The sequence below is a fragment of the Equus asinus genome, chromosome 25 (assembly GCF_041296235.1).
Source record: "Equus asinus isolate D_3611 breed Donkey chromosome 25, EquAss-T2T_v2, whole genome shotgun sequence".
Taxonomy (NCBI): domain Eukaryota; kingdom Metazoa; phylum Chordata; class Mammalia; order Perissodactyla; family Equidae; genus Equus; species Equus asinus.
Window position 1 is genome coordinate 18285207 of NC_091814.1, and position 22260 is coordinate 18307466.

The following is a 22260-nucleotide window of genomic DNA, read 5'->3' on the forward strand; positions in this document are numbered from 1 at the left end:
GGGAAAGCGTTGCACAAAGAGCCCCGTCTCTCTGCAACCGTGGACTAGTCAATTCACCTCTCTGGGTCTTGGTTTCCTCATTAATTTATTCAAATAATACTTTTAAAGCACCTCATGACTGCCAGGTTCACAGTAGGCACCAAATAAATGTTTTGAAGGAATCAAAGATGAGTAATATGGAGCCCCATCCTCAAGGATGGGCATGTTGGAGGACAGACATGGGAGCCATAGCGTGTGATCCAGGTAGAGAGGCGTGATGAACAGGGCAGGGGCCAAAGGGGGCGGCAGAGTGGGTATGTTCGGGCCTTTCCCATGAGGAACCGTGGAAGGGATTTCACCTCAATGGAAGGGTAACCTGGACAGATCTGCAGCTTAGAAAGATCACTGAGGAGGACTGGGGTGGGGTGGGGGACAGGCAGGATGGCCAGTCAGGAGGCAGTGGCCACCATCAGGGTTCAAGGTGATGAGACTCAAATCTAGGGGTGGAGAGGAGGGAAGAGATGTGAGAATATTTAGGAGGTATCAGTTCCAGGGGTGGAGGGTGTGGACGGGGAAGACTCACATGTGTGGCTTGGCCTTAGGGACGGGGAGGGATGGTGGCATGGGAACATGTGCAGGGCTGGGGTCAGATTTAGAAGCATGACGCACGGGTGAGGTGGATAAGGGAGGAGGTGAAGCATGGAGGGGGTCGTTCAGTGAGGGAGGGTATGGGCACAGACCCATGAGCTGTTCTCTTCTATCTCTGGCCCTCTGGGTCTGTGGTTTTGATGAGCAACTTGCAAAGAGGCAACCTGCCCACCTCCTGACTCAGTTCAGGTCCACACTCTGCAGAAAGTAGAAGGGGGTTGCCTTAGGACACAGCCACCAGGGGCTGCTATTGCCTCAAGAAAGGCTTTATTCCCCAGGAAACTAGATTTTTAAAACTAAGATTTACACAGTGAGGCAGATAATATTAGCTCATTATCATCCATGGTTTTCCACCTAAGGAAATGACTCAGAGAGGTTAAGTAACCTATCCAAGATCACACAGCTAGAACTTGAATTCAGAGTTCTGACTCAGCCTGCACCTCTTTGTCTCTGAGAAAGAAGGTGATGATGGGGGGTAGTCAGAGGATGAGTCAGAGATTAAAGACCTGGGAGGGAAGTCTTTAATCGCTACTGTCCCTCATGCTTCTCCTAGCATCTAACTCAGGGACATCTTAGGCTACACGGAGCCAGGAGATGACCACTGGGCTCAAACCCTCTCCTTTGGGTAAAATCAAGTCTTTCTATCCTTCCACCACCCACCCATCCAGTTTTGGGGAGAAGTGGACAGAGGAAGGCCAGCTTGGGCTAGACTGGAGCTGGGATTAGGGGGCTAGAGTTGGGCTGGGCAGGAATATCAGGGAGGAAGCTGGAGGGGAGGTCTGTGTTTGGCAATACCTCGAGACCCTCGCCACACTGAGCTTCCATCAGGTGTTTGCTGACTGACTGTCTAACCCCACGCTGGTCTGACCACACCCCATGGAAAGAGGGCACAGACACATTGTAGTGTGCCCATTGACAGACCAGGCACCTGGAGGCAGTGTGGCAAGGCTGTTGTGAGCACAGGCTCTGGAGCCAGACCCGAGTTTGTGTCCTGGAGAGACTCTTAACCTCTCTGACTCTCAGCTTCCTTACCTATAAGATGGGGACAATCATACTCGCCCCACCTGAGCATGGAGAGCTCATGTCTGTGAGGGCAGGGACCCAGTCTGTCCGGTCCAAATTCCCAGTGCCTGGTCCTCAACAGGAGCTCAGTGAATGTTTGTGAAACGAATAAATGAGTGAATGATGTAGAGGTGTTTGGGCCGTGACCACCCAGGCCACCGTGAATAGTCGTACCCGGGGCTCCTGGTGCACAGGTGTGTGCCTTTCTCTCCGGCGCCATCTGGGAGGGAATCGCTGGTGAGAGGGCATGCACATCTTCACAGCCACTGGATATGGCCACATCATTTTTTTAAAGCGGGCATATCAGTTTACTCTCCACAGTGCACAGAGTTCCCATTGTTCCACATCGTCTTGGTTGGGTCAGGTTTTTAAATTTCTCACAACCGTGAGGTGTGTTCATTCAATACAACTGTGGAAACGCATCAACGTGGATGAACCTCATGAAGATCATGTTCAGAAGGAAAAGCAACCTGCAGATTCCAATTCTTTAGAGGTTCAAACCCCTGCAAAACAATATGTTATTTGAAGATACCTGCATATGTAGTAAAAATATTTTTGAAGGCAAAATAGTGATAAAGATAAAGGAAAGGATAGTGGTTCCCTCTGGAGAGAAGGAAGGAGATGCAAGAGGGCTGGAGAGGTACATCACTGTGTGTAACAGAATTCTTTACTGACAGAGTACATGAAAAATTTCAAAATAAATACCGAGGGTGGGGTCATCTTAAGTGTCTGAAGGGCTGTTGGGTAAAAGGGCTCAGACTTTTCTTGTGTGGATCCAGGAAGCAGAACCAGGCCTGATGGGTGGAAGCCATAGGGCCCAGAGGCAGCCCAGACAAAGGAGATGGTCACAAGGTTTGTGACTGTACTGGAGCAGGTGGCCACCAGAGGGAGCGAGCGTCCTGTTGTCGGTGCACAGACTAGCTAACCCACTGTAGGGTGATTCGTTCTGGGATCTGTCCTAGAGGACCCTGGTGGCTTCTTCAACCCTGGGGACTCCAACAATCTAGGAATGAACAACAACCCATCTTGATCTCCGAGTCCTTCTTCTGTCTTCCCTGGAGAGCTGCAGTTCCCGCCCTGAATGATTGCCAGGGGATTCTTTGGGCCAAAGCAAGAGGCCTGGAAGTTAATTCCAGGAAGAACTTGCCTGCATGATGGGATCCAACAGAAGTGGAGTGGGATAAGGGAGAGGAGGAGGCAGTGGGCTCTTGACCACCAGCTCCTCCTCTGGCCAAGCAGGAGGGGGGCCCCAGGGCCCAGACGGGGGTCAAGAAGGCAGATCAACCTGCAGGAGCTGGTCCAGCGCCTCCCCCTCAGGACCTTCTGAGTTCTGCCCCAGCCCCTGCCATCTGCAGGGGAACCGCTCTCACCTGAGCCAGGACACCAGGACACCTCCCACCTCTTCTATGGGACTTGGGGGTCAAGCTATCTTCCTGCTGGGAGTCCTGTGTGGAGGGGGACCCACTAAGAGGGAATGTGAAGAGAAGGCATTAGAGACCAGTCAAGACTTAGGAGACTGGATAAATGGTGGGGAAGGAGGGGATCTGGAGGGGGTGTCGGTCTGTCTGGGGCAGCTGGGGGCAGGTGGAGGTATATTTATCTTCTGAGCTGGTGGCATTAAAAATAACCAAGGGCCCTAAGTAACCCAAGCTCCTTGGCCTTCTATGTCAGGGTGGAGGCCATCAGTGGGGACTGGAAGGGCAGAATGATGTGGAAGCAGAGGATGGGAGCAGAAAGGTCTCCTTCCATCCCAGCCTGGGGCTACTGCTTAGCAGGGACTGGGCAGGCTGGTGCCCCTTGGGCTGGCTGGAGAGGGCAGGGAGGGAAGGAGAAGGGGAGCCCGCAGCCAGGCAGGAACAATGCTGGCTCCCAGCCAGGAGCTGGAGTGGGGGACTGAAGAGAGAGGAGGGAAAGGAAGAGAATGAGGGGTGGAGAAGAGAAAAAGAAAAGAAAGATGAGAGATGTGGAGAAAGTGGCCCCACCTGGTTGCACCCACACTACTCCCCTACCAGTCCCTGAGGACACACCTAGTGTGTCCTCTGGGTTCCATCCCTGTGAGGAGCTGAAGCTACAGCAGGAGGCACTTAAGTTAGCCCTCAGGAAGGACTTCCCTGGAGAAATGCGGGCCATGGGAAGGAGTGAGCCAGAGAGGGTTGTGGAAGGGTGGAATCTCTCCTTCTGTTAAGTCCTGGGGCTCAGCTGGGTTGTGGCACACGTTCTTGCCCTGAGACAGGCTGCTGAACAGGATGACATCACCTTTCTGCCTCTGTGTTTCCGCAGTTCCTTGGCTGATTTCTGAGTCAGGGGCTGTGAAGACAGGAGGACAATTACAGGAAAGTTTCACTAAAAGATTTAGCCTCTACACGCAGCAGCAAGGAAAAGGGCTAGAGCTGAGGCCCCGGGCGGGCTGAGGATGGCGGAGGCCAGTGCCGCGAGAGAGGTCGCTCCTCAATACCTCGGGCCCCCAGAGCTTGCTGTGGAGGTCCAGCCCTGGTGCTGGAACTGAGGGGGAGGGGCGGGAATGATGGGCTCGGCACATAGTGGGAGCTCTGGGACTATTTCCTCAATGGCTGGTGGACGGAGGACGGGTGAGAGCTCTTGTGTCAGGGATGGCACTGGTCCTGCTCACCACAGTGTTGGCACATAGTTGACACTCTGTAAATGTTCGTCGAGGGAATAAATGCTGCCAATATGACCTAAGCTGGGCCTGGGCCTGGGTCCTGCCTTTGTAGGTACCCCTGAAAACAGTGACGATGTCTGTGCCCCATGAGACCCACGTCGGGGATGACCCGGCCTTGGGTTTTCTTATATTCAGGCACATCCCCACGCGGGCTGAGGTGGATTGGCACTGGCTCAGGCCTCTGGAAGCTCTGGTGTCCCTCCTCCAGGTGGGGTCAGGGGAGGGTGGCTCTCCCTCCCTAGGCAGCTCTGGGCTGAGCCCAGGATCCCCCTGCCTTTAAGCTCCTGCTGAAACCTTAGCCCATAATCCCCCACCTGAGCCTGAAGGGCCGCACACCTGTCCTGGCATCATAATCTGCAGCCCAGAAGGAGAGGAGAGAGGCCCAGTGAGGGGCACGGACTTGTCCCACTCCAGGATGTGAGATGGAAGACAAACGATGGGGAAGACTGACATTTCTCCACACAGTGAAGAGCCCACTCCCCTCGCCAGAGAGAAAGAGGATGTGGAGGGGTCCGGCTGACACCTGTTGGGACCACGCTGGTTTGTACTGAACCCAAGCAGCCCCCTTATGTTACCAGTGATTTCCTTGCTGCCTGAGTGACCCCCCCCCCCAAGTGGGCCACACCCCTTTCTGGTCCTCAGTTTCCTCTCAAACGAAGGAGAGGTGTGATCCCTGAGGGCCCTTCCTTCTGGGACCCTGTTCTCTGGTTCTAGAATTCCCAGCTTCTAAGATTCCACTTCGGGGCACCCGAAGGGAGGGCTGTTGCTCAGGACTATGCAGCTGTCAGGCTGCTGCAGCCTGAGTCACAGGCTTGAATCCCGGGCTGGCCTGACACACCTGGTCACCTCAGGGGCTGGGGGTGGGAGTTGAGGCCCAAGTCCCGTCTCCTCCAGATCTCCCCTGATGGCTGCCAGAACTGCCCACCTCTCTGCTTTGTCCATGTCCCCACCAAGTGTCTGGATCTCTGGGCGAAGTTGGGAGAAGCTGGCCAACCCTGTGGCAGGCTGGGACAGGAACAAGGAGCAGTCTGAGGTTTCCGGGTGCTGGGCAGGGGCAGAACTCAGGCAGTCATTTGATGGGGAGGCAGAAGAATGGAGGAGATGACCTTTTAAAGTCCCTTCTAGTTGGAGGAGTGGGGGGCTGCAGCTCCAAGGGATGGGAAAGGGACCAGAATGTCATGGGAAATGAATGATGGTACAAGAGGAGACCAGGGGCCGGGGTTAAGTGGGGTTAACCCCATCTCACCCTACCCCCTTCCGTGCCAGTGCCTGGGCAAGGGGCTGACCCTGCTGCGGGTGAGCCATTGTCAGCCCTGTGGGGAGCCTGGGGGGAGGGGCAGAGGTGGTTCAGGCAAACGCCCATCTGATGGGAAGCAGGAGTGGGGCTGGGAGGAGAGGGCTTGGCTTCTGGGACACCCAGGGAAAAAGCCAAAGGAGGGACCCGGCCTCCTGCAGGCTATTCTGAGAACTTGTCTTCCAGTGGGAGTAGGGCTGGGCAACGCCCTCTAGAGGGTCCCGGTGTCATTGGAAGAGAAGGGGGTTAGACATAGCAGGCACTCCCTGGGGGCTGGAGCTAAATGGAGAGGAAGGGGGCTCCTCCAGGTGCCCTCCTTCTGTAAGAGCTACAAAGCTTACCCTGAAGCAAGGGAGACGAAGACCAGACAGCACACACGGGGTTCTGGCCAGGGGCCGAAGGAAGGTGGTACTGGACCGTGGGAGAGATGGTGAGGAAGGGGCTGGGCCGCCTGGGGGAAGGGTTCCTGGAGGGGGGAGATCTGGGCAGCCCAGGCAGGGGGCGGGGGTGCTGTCAGCCTGCCAGGTTTCTGCCACTGCCTGGGAAGAGCCCAGCCCAGAGATCCTTATCCAGGGCAGGAACAGAACTGGTTTCTCGACTGGCAGCGCCAACGGGTATAGGGGCAGGAAGAAGCCAAGAGGTCAGGAGGGCAGGGGCAGGCCTGAAGGAGAGGAGGGAGGACCCGACCAGGGGACCCCTGACCCTCACTAGAACAACAAATCTCAACTACCTCTGCTGGGCCTCCTGGGCATTGCGTTTGCATCTTATTTGCATATGACTGATTCACTTTCTACATAGACTGAAGGACCCCCTAGTCCCGTCCCCCCCAACCCCCGTCCCTTACCCTGTCCCCCATCTTTCTCAGGTATGACTGGCCCAGCCAGGAGAAATCCCTGGTTGGACTTAGCTCCTCCTCTCCGCCCCCCTAGTCTCTCCCCTACCGCCGCCTGGCCCCCCACCAACGTTTGAAGGCTCCTGAGGTCACTGTGGGGAGAGGCAGGGAAGCCAACAAGAGGTGGGGGACCCTGGCGGACTCTCCTCAGAGCCTGCTCCCTTTCATCCCCCGACACAAAAGGCCTGGCGGCCCCAGGCCCGTCCATCTTGTGCCTGTGGCAGTCCTTAGGCTGCCTTTTGTCGGGACCTGGGGTCAGAGGGCCTGACCAGCAAGCCCCCTCTCCTCTGACCTCCAACCCTGGGGCTCTCTCTTCCCCCTCCTCCTCTCCTCCTGAGTATCTCAGTCTTCCTTCTTCTGTCGGGCTCTCCTCTCCTTCCCTGTCCCCTTTTTCTTCTGCGTCCCCCTCCCGCAGTCTCCTCCCTTTCCTCCCCTCCCCTCCCAGCCCAGCCCAGTCTCTCTCTCTCTCTCTCTCTCTCTCTCTCTCTCTCTCTCTCTCTCTCTCTCATTCTCTCTCTCTCTCTCTCAGGGCTTCCTGTCTCTGGCCCCACTCTGCCAGTCCGTCCCATGTGGATTCCTGTAACTCAGCTCTTCCTGCCACACATAGGCATGGAGTTACCCTTGGGTTCTGGGGACCTCTGAGTGAGCCCCCCGGGCCCTGGGCTTCACCCTGGGCTTTCTCCCCTCTTGTCTCAGCTGTGCCCTGAATCTCTCTCTTTTTTTTTCAAAGATTGGCACCTGAGCTAACAACTGTTTCCAATCTTCTTTTTTTTTTCTTCTTCTTCTCCCCAAAGCCCCCCAGTACATAGTTGTATATACCAGTTGTGAGTGCCTTTGGTTGTGCTATGTGGGATGCCGCCTCAGCATGGCCTGATGAGCGGTGCCATGTCCGTGCCCAGGATCCAAACCGGTGAAACCCCGGGCCGCCGAAGCGGAGTGCGCCAATTTAACCACTTGGCCACAGGGCCAGCCCCATGAATCTCTTGCTTTTAACATTGCTGGGCCTTTCTTTCAGCTTCATTCTCCTGTCTCCTGGGTAGATGTGTGTGCATGCCTCGGTTTCCCTAAGATGTTGGCACAGACTCTCATAGTGCCTGTTAGAATCCCTGCCTTGTTTGTCAGCCCCCAACCCTAGAGGAGAATCACGCATGCCTCCTGCCTCGTCTTTGCCCTCCTGCCCTCTCTGGCCCTCCGTGCTCCTGCCCTCACAGGACTGGGGGCCAAGTGGTCCAGGCCTCTCTTTCGCCTTCTCCTGTGCTTGGGGTCTGAGAAGCTTGGATTTCAGAGAAGAGTGTCCACAGAGCAGAGATCTCACAGAATTTTCAGGATGCAGGAGGGGAAGAGGGGCTCCTGTGCATTTTCTCCCACACGCACTGCTGAGTGATAAAGGCCCAGGTAACGGAAAAGGAGCCCAAGGCCTTCAGGGTGAAGGGGAAGCTGGGTGAGGTGGCCCCTCCCTGATCCAATGTCTGGGCTCTGGACTGTAACTTCCCTCTCACCTCAGGCTGGCCAGCAGGCAGGGAAGTCCTGGAGAAGCAGAACCAGGGGGAAGGGCCCTGCCCTTGCCCACAGGAAGCTCCAGTCTCAGGGGGCACACAGCCACTGCCTTTAGGGAGCCCCCAATCTGATGAGCGAGACCCAGTCCCTGCCCTCAGGGACCTCCTGAAAAAGAAATAAGCCTCTTCTCTCTACCCTTCTCAACAATTTTTTCCAGGAAGAAATACACTAGGCAGATGCTTTGAGAACAAACTGACAGACAACACCCCAGCCACCAGGGCCTGGAAAGGGGGCGGGGAGGGCATCGCTCCAGGATGAGAGTGGGGAGTCAGGTTAAAGTGGGAAGGGCAGGTTGGGGAGCCAGCAGCCTGGACGGGGTCACACGGAGCTGGAGTCAAGGGTAGGGAGAGAGGACAAGAGATGATGCAGAAAGGAGATGAAGCGAGGGCTCAGGCTGAGAAGTTAGGGTTCTTCTGGATTGAAACAAACAAAAACTGACATCCAGAAAGCCCAGCCTGATTCATTTTTCCATTTCTGAAAACAGTACCACCAGCCACCTGGTGACCAAAGCCAGAGAGCCATTCTTGGCACCTCCCTTTCCCTCACCCCACCCCCACATCCCTTCTAATACATCACAGAGTCTGCACCCTCCATTGAATTTCTCTCCACTCTCTGCCCGAGCATCTCAACAGCCTCCTGCTGGTTCTTCCTTTGCTCGCTCTTTTCTTTGATCCATCTCCACCTAGCAGCCAGAGGGAACTCCTAAAAACACAAATGGGATGGCACCCCCTTTTTAAAATCCTTCAGTGGCTTCTCATTGCTCTTAGAATAGAATAAGAAATACTTAGTGTGGCCTTCAGGTTCTGCACGATCCAGCCTCAAGCTGTCCTGCACTGGCCATGGGACATTGGATAGCCCAGACTGTCCTCAGAGCTTTACCCTGTGGTTCTCGCTCCCTGGAGCACCTTCTCCTCTGCTCTCCCCCATTAAGTCCTTCAGGCCCCACCCAAGTGCTTTGTCCTCCAGAACATCTCCCCTCCCGACACCGACACTGCTGCTCACCTCCAATCCAAATGCAGTCTTCTCTATCCTGCTCTTTCCCTCTGCTCCCCTTTTCCTTCATAGCACCTGCATGATATGCAGCTATGTATTTATTGGTGCATTTATTTTGCAATCATCAGTCTTTCCCCACAAAAATTCTGTCCCCCACCCCCGGCTCGCCACAGGCTCCATGAGGGCAGTCTTGTCTGTTTTATTCCTTTCTGTGATCCCAGCACCTAGCAGGGTGCCCAGCTCCTAGGGGGCTCTCAGAAAACAATGGTTGGGGGCCAGCCTGGTGGTGTAGTGGTTAAGTTCGCAGGCTCTGCTTTGGTGGCCCAGGGTTCATGGGTTCAGATCCCAAGCATAGACCTACACCATGCATGGAGCCATGCTGTGGTGGCATCCCACGTACAAAGTAGGGGAAGACTTGCACAGATGTTAGCTCAGTGACAATCTTCCTCACCAAAAGAAAAGAAAAGAATAGTTGGATGACTAAGTGAAAGAGCCCCTCACCTTCCCCACCCCATGCTCAGAGAGGGAACTCACTTGTGCAGGGACTCTGGACACTGTCTCCCCACTCCCTGGCCCTGACCCTCAGCTGCAGCGTGTGGCCTCTCATTGGGCAGGAGCAGAGGCCCTGGCCCCAGGGCACCTTAATTTTGCAGGGAGAGGAGGCTCACCCGCTGACACGGTGGCTGCAAAGCGTGACCACTGACTGTCAGCACTGATGGAGGAAGAGGCCGCTCCAGGCTAGGCAGGGAGCTCAGCTTTGGAGAAGCACTGGGTGCCAAGGGGCAGGAGGATGGCGGACCGGGTGGGGAGGCTGGAGCAGAGGCCTGCCTGGAAGAGCAGTGCAGGAAGGGGTAGGGCCTCTGATTCCAGTTTGGATTTTATTCTGAACAAAAAGAAGGGCTACAACTAAGGTTTTTGTTTTGTTTCTTGTTTTTTTTTAAAGATTTTATTTTTCCCTTCTTCTCCCCAAAGCCCCCCCGTACATAGTTGTATATTTTTAGTTGTGGGTCCTTCTAGTTGTGGCATGTGGGATGCTGCCTCAGCATGGCCTGATGAGTGGTGACATGCCCACACCCAGGATATGAACTGGTGAAACCCTGGGCCGCCAAAGCAGAGCGCATGAACTTAACTACTCGGCCACGGGGCCAGCCCCTCATTTTTTTTTTTAATTTTTTTTTTTTTTTGAGGAATATTAGCCCTCAGCTAACTGCTGCCAATCCTCCTCTTTTTGCTGAGGAAGACTGGCCCTCAGCTAACATCCGTGCCTGTCTTCCTCTTCTTTATTTGTGGGATGCCTACCACAGCATGGCGTGCCAAGTGGTACCATGTCCGCACCTGGGATCCGAACCGGCGAACCCCGGGCTGCCAAAGCAGAATGTGGGTACTTAAGCGATGTGCCACCGGGCCGGCCCTCCTCATTGTTTTTTTTAAACAGGGCCCTGACATAATAAAATTTATGTTTTGGAGGATCCCCCCGGGCAGCTTCACGGCCGGTGGATCAGAGAGGTAGGATCATCATTTTTTGAGGACTTACTATTGCTAAGTGCTATGTACTTAATGAGACGTTTTATTTAACTATTACAACATCCTTGTGAGGTAATGGTTATGTGAAATTGCTATTTTATATATTAGAAACCTGTGCCTCATAGCAACCCTCTTCATTGGAAGAGTGCTCCTTCCCAGCCCATGGGATTCTGGTGAAATTGTCAATCACAGTGTCCCACCTAGTCCTTGGCCATGGGTGTGGCGTGAGGTCCAATCGTTGGGCCCTTTGCCCTGCCAACAGCAAGGCATCCAAGGAGTGGTCCTGTGATCCAAGCAGAACCAAACTGAGTCCTTCTGGGATGTTAAAGATATGGACCGTGGGAGAGAGTTCCTCTTCTTTTTGGATCTCAAGCTATAACCACGCCAGTTTGGGGAATCTGAAGCCGGTTTCCCATGACTTAGAGAAAACCTCTGTAACAGGATTGAATGTGGCCAACGCACCAAAGAAACAGAGATGAGCAGAATGGATGCAGAGGGAGGTTGATGACCTTGTTGGAGGCCCTGGATTCAACTGCACCTGAAGCCAGACCCAGCTGAAACTTCCCGGGACATAAGCCATTAAATTACGTTATTTTGTGTTAAAAAACAAAACAAAACAAAAACTAAGCCTCATAAAAACTAAATAACTTGTCTGAGCAAGATATTTAGCAAGTGGCAGAATCGGGATTTGATTCGAACCTCTCTTATTCCAGCACTTGTGCTTATTTCCCTCTATGATGCTGTGATGATGGAAAGAGCCAAACGGGCAAACTAGTTAGAAGCTGCTGCTGTATAAAACCAGGTGAGCAATGAGAAGATGTGGTCTAGGGTGGTGGCCTGGGGGGAAGGAGGGCCATGGAAGAGATCATGATGGAATCTGGGAAGACATGGTGTAGACCTGAGTGTGGAGGCTCAGGGAGATGGATGGAAGATCCAGGGGGCCTGGAAGATCTAGAAACCGGGGCAGAAGGGTGTGTGGATCTCAGGGCAAAGATGGGCTCGGTTCAGACACAGAGGGCTGACAGGAAGGACGAGACCTCTTGTCAAGAGACCTGGGCAGGAGCAAGGCTAGCCTGTGGGCATCAATGAGCTCATCTGGAACCATGTGAGGCCAATCCCTGGCCTGGAGTCGCCCACAGATTGAGGTTAGAGGAGAAAGAAGGAACAATTGCAGGAGGAGGAGGAAGCTGTGTCATCATCATGGGAAATGTGGGAGGAGAACGTGGGAATCAGCTCCTCAGTGCCCAGCACCCTCACTGAGAGGTCAGGAGGACAGGCCCTGGAGACCTTGGAAGTCAGAACAGGGGACCAAGGAGGCTGGAGGAGGGGAAGAGGAGGTGATGCTCATGGATTCAGCAGCAAATGAAGGGGTGGTGGTGAGAAGGGTGCTGTGTAATTCACATCCGTGTGCTGAAACCTCAGCGCTCTCGCTGCATTTCAGAGGCAAGGCAGAACTCAGGCGACTTGCCTACCCACTTCCCAATGAGCCAGAGACAGGTTTTGTTTTTAAAAACATTTTAATAAAGTTAACCAATAAATATTCTACAGGGTATAGGCTACAGGGACAAAGAGTGGAAGCCAGAGGGCCAGTCTTTCCCACTTGGGCCCTCAGCTGCCCGCACAGAAAGAGACTGTGTTCTGGGCTGGTTTGGGGCTGGGACTGCTGATTTGGGTGGGGGGAGTGATTCAGGAACGGGTGATCTGGGCTCCTGCAATCCTCTTTGTTGATGTAGAGAAGGGGAGGAGGGGCCGAAAAGGCAGAGGCCCTGCAGGAGGCATCCCAGGATCCCCAGAAGTGACCAGGGTGAGGGGAGAGCTAGTCTAGAAGCAAGGGATGGGGAGCAGGGGCGGCCCACAGGGTGGCGAAGCAGGGAGCATGGACTGGCGGTGGGCCGGCAGCTCTCGGACCCACAGCCACTCACTCTCGTACGTAGACCCTGGTGCACACAATGTCGTCCGCTGTCATAGTCTGGAATGACAGAAGTTGTTAGCCTGGGAGGCCTTGGTTCCTGTGGCTTAGGGGGAGAAAGGTTGAATGGAGGTACTCTGCTCGGCCTTCAGGTTCAAACCTGCTACTTGGCTCAGAACCATCAGGCAACAGCAGGTCCCCAAATGCCCAGGCATCATGGCAGGGAGGATGGCAATAGAGCCCCAGGGGTCCGTCCTACATCCTCCTCTCCAAGCCAGGAAGATCTCCCCTGAAGAGCTGCTGGGGCCTCTCAGTGCATGTCCTTTGCTCCCCACAGAAGGGACACTATTTTGCATTCACACAAGGGCACCATATGGGACAAGGGACAGCTTGGTCCTTCCCCAGCAGCCCCATAAAGAAGTGAGAGACCAGCCATGGTTATCCTTGAGCCTCCTGCACCCTGGAGTGCCCCGGAAAAATCTCCAAAGGTAGCACAGGCTTGCTCTTGGCTGGGAGGAAGCAGGCCTTACCAGGATCAGCTCCCCATCATTGGTTAGCTCTCTGGTCCAGGAGGTTTTGGGACCCTCTCCCTTCAAAAGCCTCTGCTCGCAGACCATTTTGTTCTCACTTTCCCATTTCACCAGGCTCTGCAAGAAAGAGGTGACCAAATGCGCTGAGCCCACAGCAGGGACGATGCAGCGAGAGGGATGGGGACGGGCCCCCTTTGACCCACCACCACTACCTCAGGGCTTTCTCCACTAGAAATGGAGAAAAGAATCTAGGAAAAGACTGGAAAGTGGCATGTTGAGAGGCAGGGCAGTAGACCAGAGGACCCTGAGGGATTCTTCTTGTCACTCACCTTGCAGGGTCTCCCGTCCACAGTCTGCTCCTCGAACTCTTCTCCGATCTTGAAGTTAATCTCCGTGGTACGCACGGTGGTGGAGGTTTTGATGTAGAAAGTGTCTCCCTCTTGTTTGATCTCCACAGCTGGCTTGGATGCTGCAGCCACGGCAATCTTCCTCAGCATCACATTCACCCCTGCAGGGAGAGGGGAGAGGTTCACCTTTAGGGGCGCTCCAGGCACCAGTCTTGCACCCTCCCAGTGGGGCAGCTGGAGCAGGCTCAACTCGGAGTGGCTGGCGGAGGGCAGGTGGTCAGCCCTGCCCGATGGCGATGGCAGGGTGTAGGGAGGAGGGGCAGAGAGGCAGTGCTCTGCCCCTGGGAGTCCTGCTCTGGCTGCAGCTCCACCTTGATGAGTCAGTAGGCCTGGGTCGGCTCCCCGAGTCTCACCTCTTCACTCTCCAAGTTCCTGAGGCAGCTTCTCCTCAGTCTCGTCCCCCAGCATGCATCTTGCAGCAGGCTTACCTTGGCTCTTTTCACCTCCCTTTTGGCCCTTTATCCACCCTGCTGAAGACCATCTGCTGGGGTGGGCTCATGAGAGCCACTGTGTCTTCCCCCCTGCCCATGCACAGGGCAGACTCTCCCCAGCCAGGCCTCACTACGCATGTCCTGGAAGTAGAGGCAACTTCCCTATCTGCCCTACCCACCTCCCCCATCTGGTGGGCCTTTATTTGCTCAATCTCTGTCCTTCCCCAGAATGAGAAAGAGGAGGGATTCTCAGCAGGGAAAGAAGTGAGGCAGCTGCTTCCCTCTACAGAATGGCCAGGAGCCTGGAGAAGCCAAAGGCTCTAGAATAAGAGCCATTAGGCCCTGATTTCCACCTGGCTCAGCCTCCCTTGCAGACTGGGTGACCCTGGGCAAATGGCTTACTTAACCTCTCTGAGCCTTAGATTCTTCACTTCCTCCTTAGGCTTCTTCAAAAGCCTAGCAAATGGGATGATACGTATTTAGGAGCTAGCATACACTATGCCAGGCACACCTTTGAGTTTTCAGGAAACAGTCACTATTCTTATTGTTGCTTTATTTTACTGATAAAAGGAAGGCAAAGAAAAAGCCAGAGCTGGTGCTCAAAGTTCCCTGCATCAGACTCCTCTTCACCTGCCCTCCTAGAAGGCTCCCATGTCCCTCTCCCTGCAAGGGACAGAGAGGGACACTCCTCCCTGCCCTTGATGGGCCCGTGACGCCAGGATCACCCACCCCACCTCAGTTAGTCAGGTCTTTTCATTCAGCTCATGTGGATTCAGAGTCTCTGTGCCTGTCCCCCATATCTTTTCCCAGACTGGATCCCTTTTCTCTGCTCCCCAGTTATTAAGACGGGTGGGGGAGCCAGGAGAAAGCACCCCTCTGACAGGAAGATGAGCAGGCAGGGAGGCCCTCTGGCAGGGCCCAGGTCCAAACTCCACACCATTCACCTGGCTTTGCATTCTGAACTGGAGCAGAGCCCTTCAGGGAAGCAATGGGTGGGGATGAGGAAGCCAAGCTGGGGTGGGCCAGGCCAGCGAGATTCCCCTACCCCTGATGCAGCCCGGATTCCCTGGTCCTCCTACAGACCTGGGTTCTTAGAGAAACAAATCCTCTTTCCCCGTGGCACCAGAACAGACCCACTCTATTCCAGACAGAAGGGAGAGGGAGGGAGGAAGCCCTGTCCCTCAGGAGCCCCAGGAACCGCTTCTTGCCTGCTGATCTCTTGGGTCCAGGGAGAAATGCCTGAGGTTCCCTGGTCCAAGTGACTTGGTGGAGGAGACACATCCCACTCCATCTTCTTGGACAAAAAGTCTACTTCACTCTCTACTGCTACCTGGGAAGTTCATCCTGCTCTCTGACATCCATCTTTCCTGTTATAGGGACAGAACCTGCTAACCATGTGCCATGACCATCATACTGGATGGGACAGGTGTCCCCCAAATACCTGAGCATCCCTCTCCAGGAGAGAGACCCTTGAATAGGGCAAAGGCGGGTGAGAAGGGACCGAGGTTCCCACGGAGGCAAGGCTGGGTTCAGAGGAGACACCCCTCCAGCCAGCCTCTGATGCCTGTGGAGCTGGGGCCAGGCTCCGTCAACCTTGGCTGAGTCAGGACTGTGTTTGTCTAACGGGTCTGTTTTCAATCTGCCCCCCAGCAGGGCCTAAGGAGGGCACGTGGCTCTGAGGGACCCTGCAGGGAGGACAGACTGAAGACAGACAAACAGGGTTGGGCTTTGGATCTTATTCTCCAGCTGGGGCCTGGGGGTGTGCCAGGCCACTGCCTCATCCAGTGGGGAGAGGGGCCAGAATCCAGAGAAGATGGGGGAGGGAATGGCGACTAGGCTTTCTGAAGGGAAAACGTCCATCCTTTGTGTCTAATTTCATCAAGGGCAGAGCAAGAAAGACCGACATGACTACAAGAAATACTGTGGTTAGATTGCAAAAAGAACTAACAGCAAGGAATGATGGAAATCCCTGCTTTCCACATAGCATTCCAGACCCTTCCTAGGTCCAGACTCCCTCCTACAGCTCCTCGCCCTACACAGGGCGCCCCCCAACCCAGGGCAATTGGAGCCTCTCTGTTCAGGCCAGAATTGAGGGTATGCTTACCCTTAGGCTCCAGGGCTCCCAGGTGGCTTCCCAGTGGCTGGGGCCCTTAACTAAGCTCCATCTCTTCCCAGAGCACTCTCCCCAGCCAGTACTGGCTTCCTCCCCTGACCCAGACAGGGGAGGGCACACAGGAGTTGAGAAGGGCAGTCTGGGTAGGTTCAACTTTCCCCACCTTTAGCCAACACATCCAGCTGGGCTGCAGCTGTCTCCAGGGAAGGAGGGAGAAAAGAACTCTCGGATTTTTGGAAACGGAGGGGGAGTGTTGGGATTTCATACGAAGCCATTTGTTGAAATCTAAGAAAGTGATAATTATCCAGAGCGATTTTAGGACTCTGGAGCTGCTCGCTGTAGGAGAATATCTGTCTCACAGATGGGGACTGGGGGGAGCAGAGTGGAAAGCACTGAAGGAGAAAGGAAGGAGGATGAGGGGGCCTGGGGTGGTGGATCACTTGGTGGGTGGAGACCAGCACACGGGGGCGGGAGGCAAGGGGAAGGAGATTGGAATGTCTCCGAGGGTCTCAGTTGGGTAGGGATCCAAGCCTGGATGCAGGGTTTGCAGCTCCCGAACTGCAGAGAGCCCACCCACCCCACCCAAGGGATACCGACCTCGTGCTTCTGGTTTCTACTTGATTCACAGGCTGAGTCACCACAGGAGCTGGCATCGGTGGGCGCCCAGCCGGAGAAAGCAGGATTTAGGCGTCCGGGCCCAATGCCCCGGGACCCAGGCGTCTGGCCCATTTTCTTAGGGATGCAGGAGCCCAGCCTCCCACGCCCTGATTCCAGCCCCGCTTCCTCTCTCTTATCCACCTTGGAGAACTCCTGCGCCCCTCTCCTCTCCCGGGCGCTCTAAAATCTCCTTACCCAGCACTTTGAGCAAATCCTCAAAGTTTTCCGATCGGATGATCTTCCAGTTGCCAGAGAAGTTGGGCATGGTGGCAGTGCCGGTGTTGGTCCCTTTAGACCCTTCGACTGGAGCACTGGACGCTGAGTCTTTTAGTCGAAAGAGATGTCGCCGCCGCCTTCGCTGGATCGTGAGACTCAGGAACCAGGACACGTCCCAGGACAACCCCAAAGCTGGCCTGGGCTCCCGCGCGGGTAGCTTTTATACCCTGCGCGGGACCCGCCCCTGCCCAAGAATGAGGTGGCCCCGCCTCCTGCTCCGCCCCCCACCCCACCTGGGGGGCCCTGAGCCCCTGCCCTGCATTATCACCAACCCCCCTCCCCCATCCCCGGGCCTCTGGATCTAGCCCCTTGGGCGGGTCCAGGGTTCACTGAGGGGCCCAGTGGGTGAGTGGGGAGGCAGACCGAGGGAGAGCGCTTGAATTGGGCTCTCAGCCGAGAGGAGGGGGCGGAGATGCTCGGGTCTCACGTCTGCAGTCCGAGGCACAGGGTCATGTCTCGCCTGTTCCCCACCCCTTCCCAACCTGACTCGGTGCACTCGACTCCTTGGCGCCGGACACCCTGGGACACCCCCTGCAGGTGAACCAGTGTTCGCGAGCCGGAGCTTGGGGAAGAGAATGGGCGGCCGAGCTCCGGCTCCACTGAAGCCTGAACTGGATCCGGTGGGACCGTTCCAAACTCAGAGACCGGCTGGGAAGCTCTGGGGTCCTGGGGCCAGGCCCCTAAGTGGGGCAATAGCGCCCCCTGCCGGAACGACTCGAAGAGGCTGGGAGGGGGCCTCACCCCACCCCCACCCCCGACTCCCCACTGGATTTCGGGCTCCGGTAGTGCCTGGGGACGCTGGAAGTTGGCGAGGGAGACTCATTTCTCTTACAAGCGTTGGGCGGGCATCTAAGGGTTAAGTAGGAGCCCCGGGCGCGAGGCTGAGGAGGGCAGAGGTCACAGCCAATCACTTGACACGAGTTTTTTATTAAGGAGCTTTCTCTGTCGCTTGGCTCCCCAGACCCCCCAGGGGATCGCTGTCGGCGGCAGGGAGGGGAGGGGGAGACAGAGGCGCGGAGCCTCGGCGCGCCGCGCTGCCACCTGGGTTGGAGGGAGGCTGGGTGCCCGGGGAAGGGGCGGAGCAGGGTCTCAGGTGTCACCATTCTGAGCAGTAAAACGGGCGGAAGGAGCGGCGAGCCCTCTGCGAGCGGCTTTGATGTAGATCAAAGGCGGGGGCGGGGGGGGGGTGCGGGAATAGGGCACGGCTCCCCGCAGAGACCCCAGTGGAGAGGGCAGGAGACAGAGAAACAGAAATGGAGGTCGGGCGGGGAGCCTCGGAGACAGGCCGGGAGACCCGAGGCCGCAAGCCGCAAAGGAGCAGAGCCCGGCGGGGTGCGGTGCCCTGCACGGGCCGAACCGTCCGGGCCTGGCCAGCTCTGAGGGACGCGGCGGCCCAGCTGCCCTCGGCGAATGGGCGCACGTGGCCCCGCTGCCTGTACCCCACCCCCATCCCGCCACCCTCTCAGGACTCCCCTCCCAGCTCCTTCCTAGGCAGGGAGGAAAATCCCCACATCTGGTCCCAACCCTGCGTCCCTGCCCTGGCCCCTCCCTGCCAGCATGGCCGTGGGTGGAACAGAGGACAGGCTCTTTGAGATTCTGAGCCCTTTGCCTTAGGGCCCAGGAACGGTCTAGGGAGTTGGGGGCCTTAGCTGGCGAGTGGTCCGCAGGAATAGAGCCAAAGAGAGGGGCTGGAGGATTTCCTGCCGTGTGGAGAACAGAAGGCTGGAGACTGTACTGGGGGTCGAGCCTCTGTGCTGTAAAGAGGGAAATCTGTGAATAATGGATGTGTAGAAAAAATGAAGCAGCTTGGATGACTCTGGAGCAGGAGGCATGGAGACTAGACTGTAAAACGGGCTTTTCTTTTTGAGATTGGCCCTGAGCGAACATCTGTTGCCAATCCTTTTTTTTTTTTACTTCTTCTCCCCAAAGCCCCCCAGTACATAGTTGTAGGTCCTTTTAGTTCTACTATGTGGGACGCCGCCTCAGCATGGCCTGATGAACGGTGCTAGATGGCGCCCAGGATCCCAACCAGTGAAACCCTGGGCCGCAAAGCAGAAGGCGCCAACTTAACCGCTCGACCTCAGGGCCGGCCCTAGAAAGGACTTGTTGATGGGGCCCCATCAAGCAGTAACCAGTAAACTGTCAGATTTGAAGAAGGGAGCTAGATGCTTCAGCCCGGTTTTAAGGGTCCAGGCTTTGTGTGGGAGAGCTGATTTGGTGGTAGAGGTGGCCTGGGTTTCTGGAAGTAAGAGGGCAGCAGGTCGAGGAGCTCTCTGAGGAAGCACAGACAAAAGCAGAGGTGGTGGAGAGGAGGGGCTGGTCCCTGGGGTGTGCTTAAGACCTAGGGTTGCTGGCGCTGCCTGTGCTCCTCCCCCACCCGGCTGCTCCAGCAGTGCTGTAGGTAAAGGGAGGGGGATTAGGTTCTGACAGTGAAATCAGGCTCCCAGCCAAAGGGATGAGGAGAGGCTGGAGGGGGGAACATGGTGGAAACCAGACTCCTGCTGCTGCTCCTTCCCCCTCACTGCCCCCTACCTCTTCCTCTCAGGTCGCCATGTCCATCTCCACCCCACTCCACTCCAGCCCTCTTGAACGCCGAGCCAGAAGAGGCCAGTCCCCTGCTCCATGGGCATCCCCCCCATGGCAGGAGAGAAGGGCCGCTGCAGGCCCTCTGCCCCACAAGCCTGATGACAAAGGATGTTAAAACCTCCCCAAAAGATGGTCACCAGGAGCCTAGACCTACAGGAGCATGGAGGAGGGATGTGGTCTGGCAGAGGATACTGAGGAGGCTGGAGGGGGGCTCCCTGGGGTGGGGGTAGGGAGGCCTGGGCCCACTCCCCTCCCTTCACTTCCTCACTCCCCCCGTTGGCCTGGCGGCCAGAATTTCCAAAGAGACAGAAGTAAGACAAAGGGAAGTCGGGCTGGGAGGGGAATTTTTTCCAGATGTGAGTGTTTGTGGTTTGGCAGCTCTGGGCCTGAGCTCCAGCCCCTGCACCCCAACCCTCGCTGAGGGAGGTGGGTAGAGGGTCCGGAGCAGGCAGCTGAGCTGCTCGGCTGGAGGTCTCAGCCTCCAGCAGCCCTGTTACCCCATTAGAGCATGCAGGCATGTGGGAGGTGCTTAGGGAAGATGCTGGGGAAGGGGATTGGGGGACACGGCGGGGATGGGGGGGAGTATGGGATGGAGGTCTGGGGGGATGGGGAATGGGGGCTAACAGAGGAGGATGGGGGAGTCTAGGGGCAAGGGGCTAGGGTCCTGGAACCAGGCAACCAACAGGGAGGAGCTTAGCCAGCATCAGTCACTCACTCACAAACAACTGGCTTTAATTTCCCGCCGGGATCAATAAGAAGGAATTTCCCAGTGTCCCTCGCCTTTTAATTATGACCAAATCTGCTGCAGATCTGCCGGGGGCAACTGTTCTCTCTAAGAACCTTGGTCACGCCCCTCTTGGGGCTCCCCCAGGAATTTGGAGACTCTAGTGGGGGGAGGGTGCAAAGCTGGTGAGAAAAGCTGGGGGAGCAGTGGCAAGATGGGGGTGGGGTGGGGTGGGGAGGAAACAGGCTTGAGAGAGTTAGGAAAAGAACATTCTGGGGCTTTGTTCCCATTGCAGTGTGGCTAAGAGGAAAGTGGCTGGTTTTGCAGCAGAAGGAATGGAGATGGGCAGGCTTCTGGACGGTTGGAGGAAGGAGTGTAAGTGGGGTGGATGTGTGCACGGTTCAGGGGTCCGGGGGCTTGGGAAAGAAGATGCCTTCAGCCCTCTCCATCACTCCCTTTCCATCACTTTCTTGAGGCTGAGTGGGGGAGGAGGGACCACCCACCCCAGCCAATGGGGATGGGTAGAGTGGGAGAATCGTGAACCCCTGGCCCTCACCCCCAGCCGGGACCAAGGAGATTCTCTGGCCAAATCCAGCACTTGCAGGAGAGCCTCACCCTGAGCAGTGTTATTGCATCTGCTGGGTCAGAGAGTTTGTTGGCTGGGAGTCATGTAGAAATTAAACCCAGGTGGGGCTGGACACCTGGGTCTCTGCCACTCAGTGTAGGGGCAGCAAAGAAGGCAGGACTTCTACAGAGGGTGAAGAGGTCTGAGAGTAGAAGAAAGGAGTTGAGAGCGGCTGGGGCCAGACAGTTTTGTCCCCTGCCTCCCTGAGCCCTCAGTATTCTACTCAGCATGGAGTGTAAACTCAAGGATCCTGCCTCCTAGTCTGTCCTGATCCTCAGTACAGAGGAGAATGTTCCATTGTCGTCTGTCACCCTGGGTTCAGGGACCCAGCCCTTTTCAAATCCCTTAAGGCCCCACTCTGATTCTCCACAACTAAAATTGCCATTGCAGCAGGATGGATGGGAGTTAGACCAAAAAAAGAGCTTCCAGCAAGCTGAAGTGCAAGCTGGGAGACAGGGTTAGAGATCTAGAAAGGGGGTGACTCACTTCCCAGGAATAGTTAGGCGCAGGGGAGAGACCCTGAGAACTAGGGAAGGTGTGGACAGAGAATCCTGAGTGACCTGGGGAAAAGGGCAGCTGGACTCAAAGGGAGGGGTGACCGTGACCTCCAGGGCTACCTCGGCCCTGGCAAAAGGAGGCAGGTGTGGCCCAGGAGGGTCAGAACCGTAGGGTGGGAGGAGGGGGCTGACTGTAAAGGAGGGATTACAGTTAGACCGGGAGAGGATCTGCGCAGCACCCAGGCAGCCAGGCGGCTCCTGTGTTATTTTTGGCTCTGCTACCTGGTTCCCAGCTCCCACTGCCGACGCTCTCCTCGGGGCTGGGCCGGGCGGGCGGGTGTGCTGAGCCAAGGGAGGGGAAAGGAAGGAGGTGGGGATGCACTGGCTGAGGACGTGTCGGAACTGAATCTCTGTCACCCGAGAGAGGCCCCTGGTTCTGCTTGCCTCTTCAGGGGAGCCACACAGAGGGTAGGCAGCCATCGAAGAGCCTGGAGACCCCACACAGGGGCTGGCAGCCAGCACACTGATCTTGTTCTCTGAGCCTTGGGTCTTTGCTCCTCTGACCCTCTGCTCTGGCTCCACCTCCCAGACTGGTGCTTCTTGGCATGGCAGGTCATCTCTTTCCCCACTCAGGATGCTGCTCGGTTTTCTCTCTTTGAAAGGCACCAAAGTTCAGCTCGTCTTCTTCTGGAACTGCCCTGCTTCTCGGAGAACCTCCAGGTTGAGGGGAGGATCCCGTGTGACCAGGACTGTTGGGGGCAGCAGCCAACATGTGAAGCAGGATGGGCCTGGGCCTGACCCTGGCCTGCTGTGGCCCCCTTTTCCCCCTCCCAAAGGAAGCCCCCAGGGCAGCATTATGGATGGAGAAGTCAGTCA

At 56.2% G+C, this 22260-nt stretch overlaps 1 protein-coding gene across 1 annotated transcript; it reads right to left on the reverse strand.

Moving 5' to 3' along the window:
• Positions 1–12127: 12127 nt before the first annotated feature.
• Positions 12128–17591, reverse strand: CRABP2 (cellular retinoic acid binding protein 2). Its single transcript, XM_014836948.2, has 4 exons — positions 16872–17591; positions 13398–13576; positions 13069–13185; positions 12128–12598 (listed from the first exon to the last, which is right to left on the reverse strand). The coding sequence occupies exons 1-4, from the start codon at positions 16939–16941 to the stop codon at positions 12548–12550; spliced, it is 417 nt and encodes a 138-aa protein (XP_014692434.1). The 5' UTR covers positions 16942–17591; the 3' UTR covers positions 12128–12547.
• Between the last annotated feature and the right edge of the window lie 4669 nt (positions 17592–22260).

Bases quoted from the DNA above. Each gene is read 5' to 3' on its own strand.
- CRABP2 (XM_014836948.2), bottom strand. From the start codon at position 16,941: ATGCCCAACTTCTCTGGCAACTGGAAGATCATCCGATCGGAAAACTTT. The intron at 13,186-13,397 runs GTGAGTGACAAG...TCTTTCTTGCAG, and splicing joins TGGACGGGAGACCCTGCAAG to AGCCTGGTGAAATGGGAAAG. The intron at 12,599-13,068 runs GTAAGGCCTGCT...CTGTCATTCCAG, and splicing joins ATGATGGGGAGCTGATCCTG to ACTATGACAGCGGACGACAT.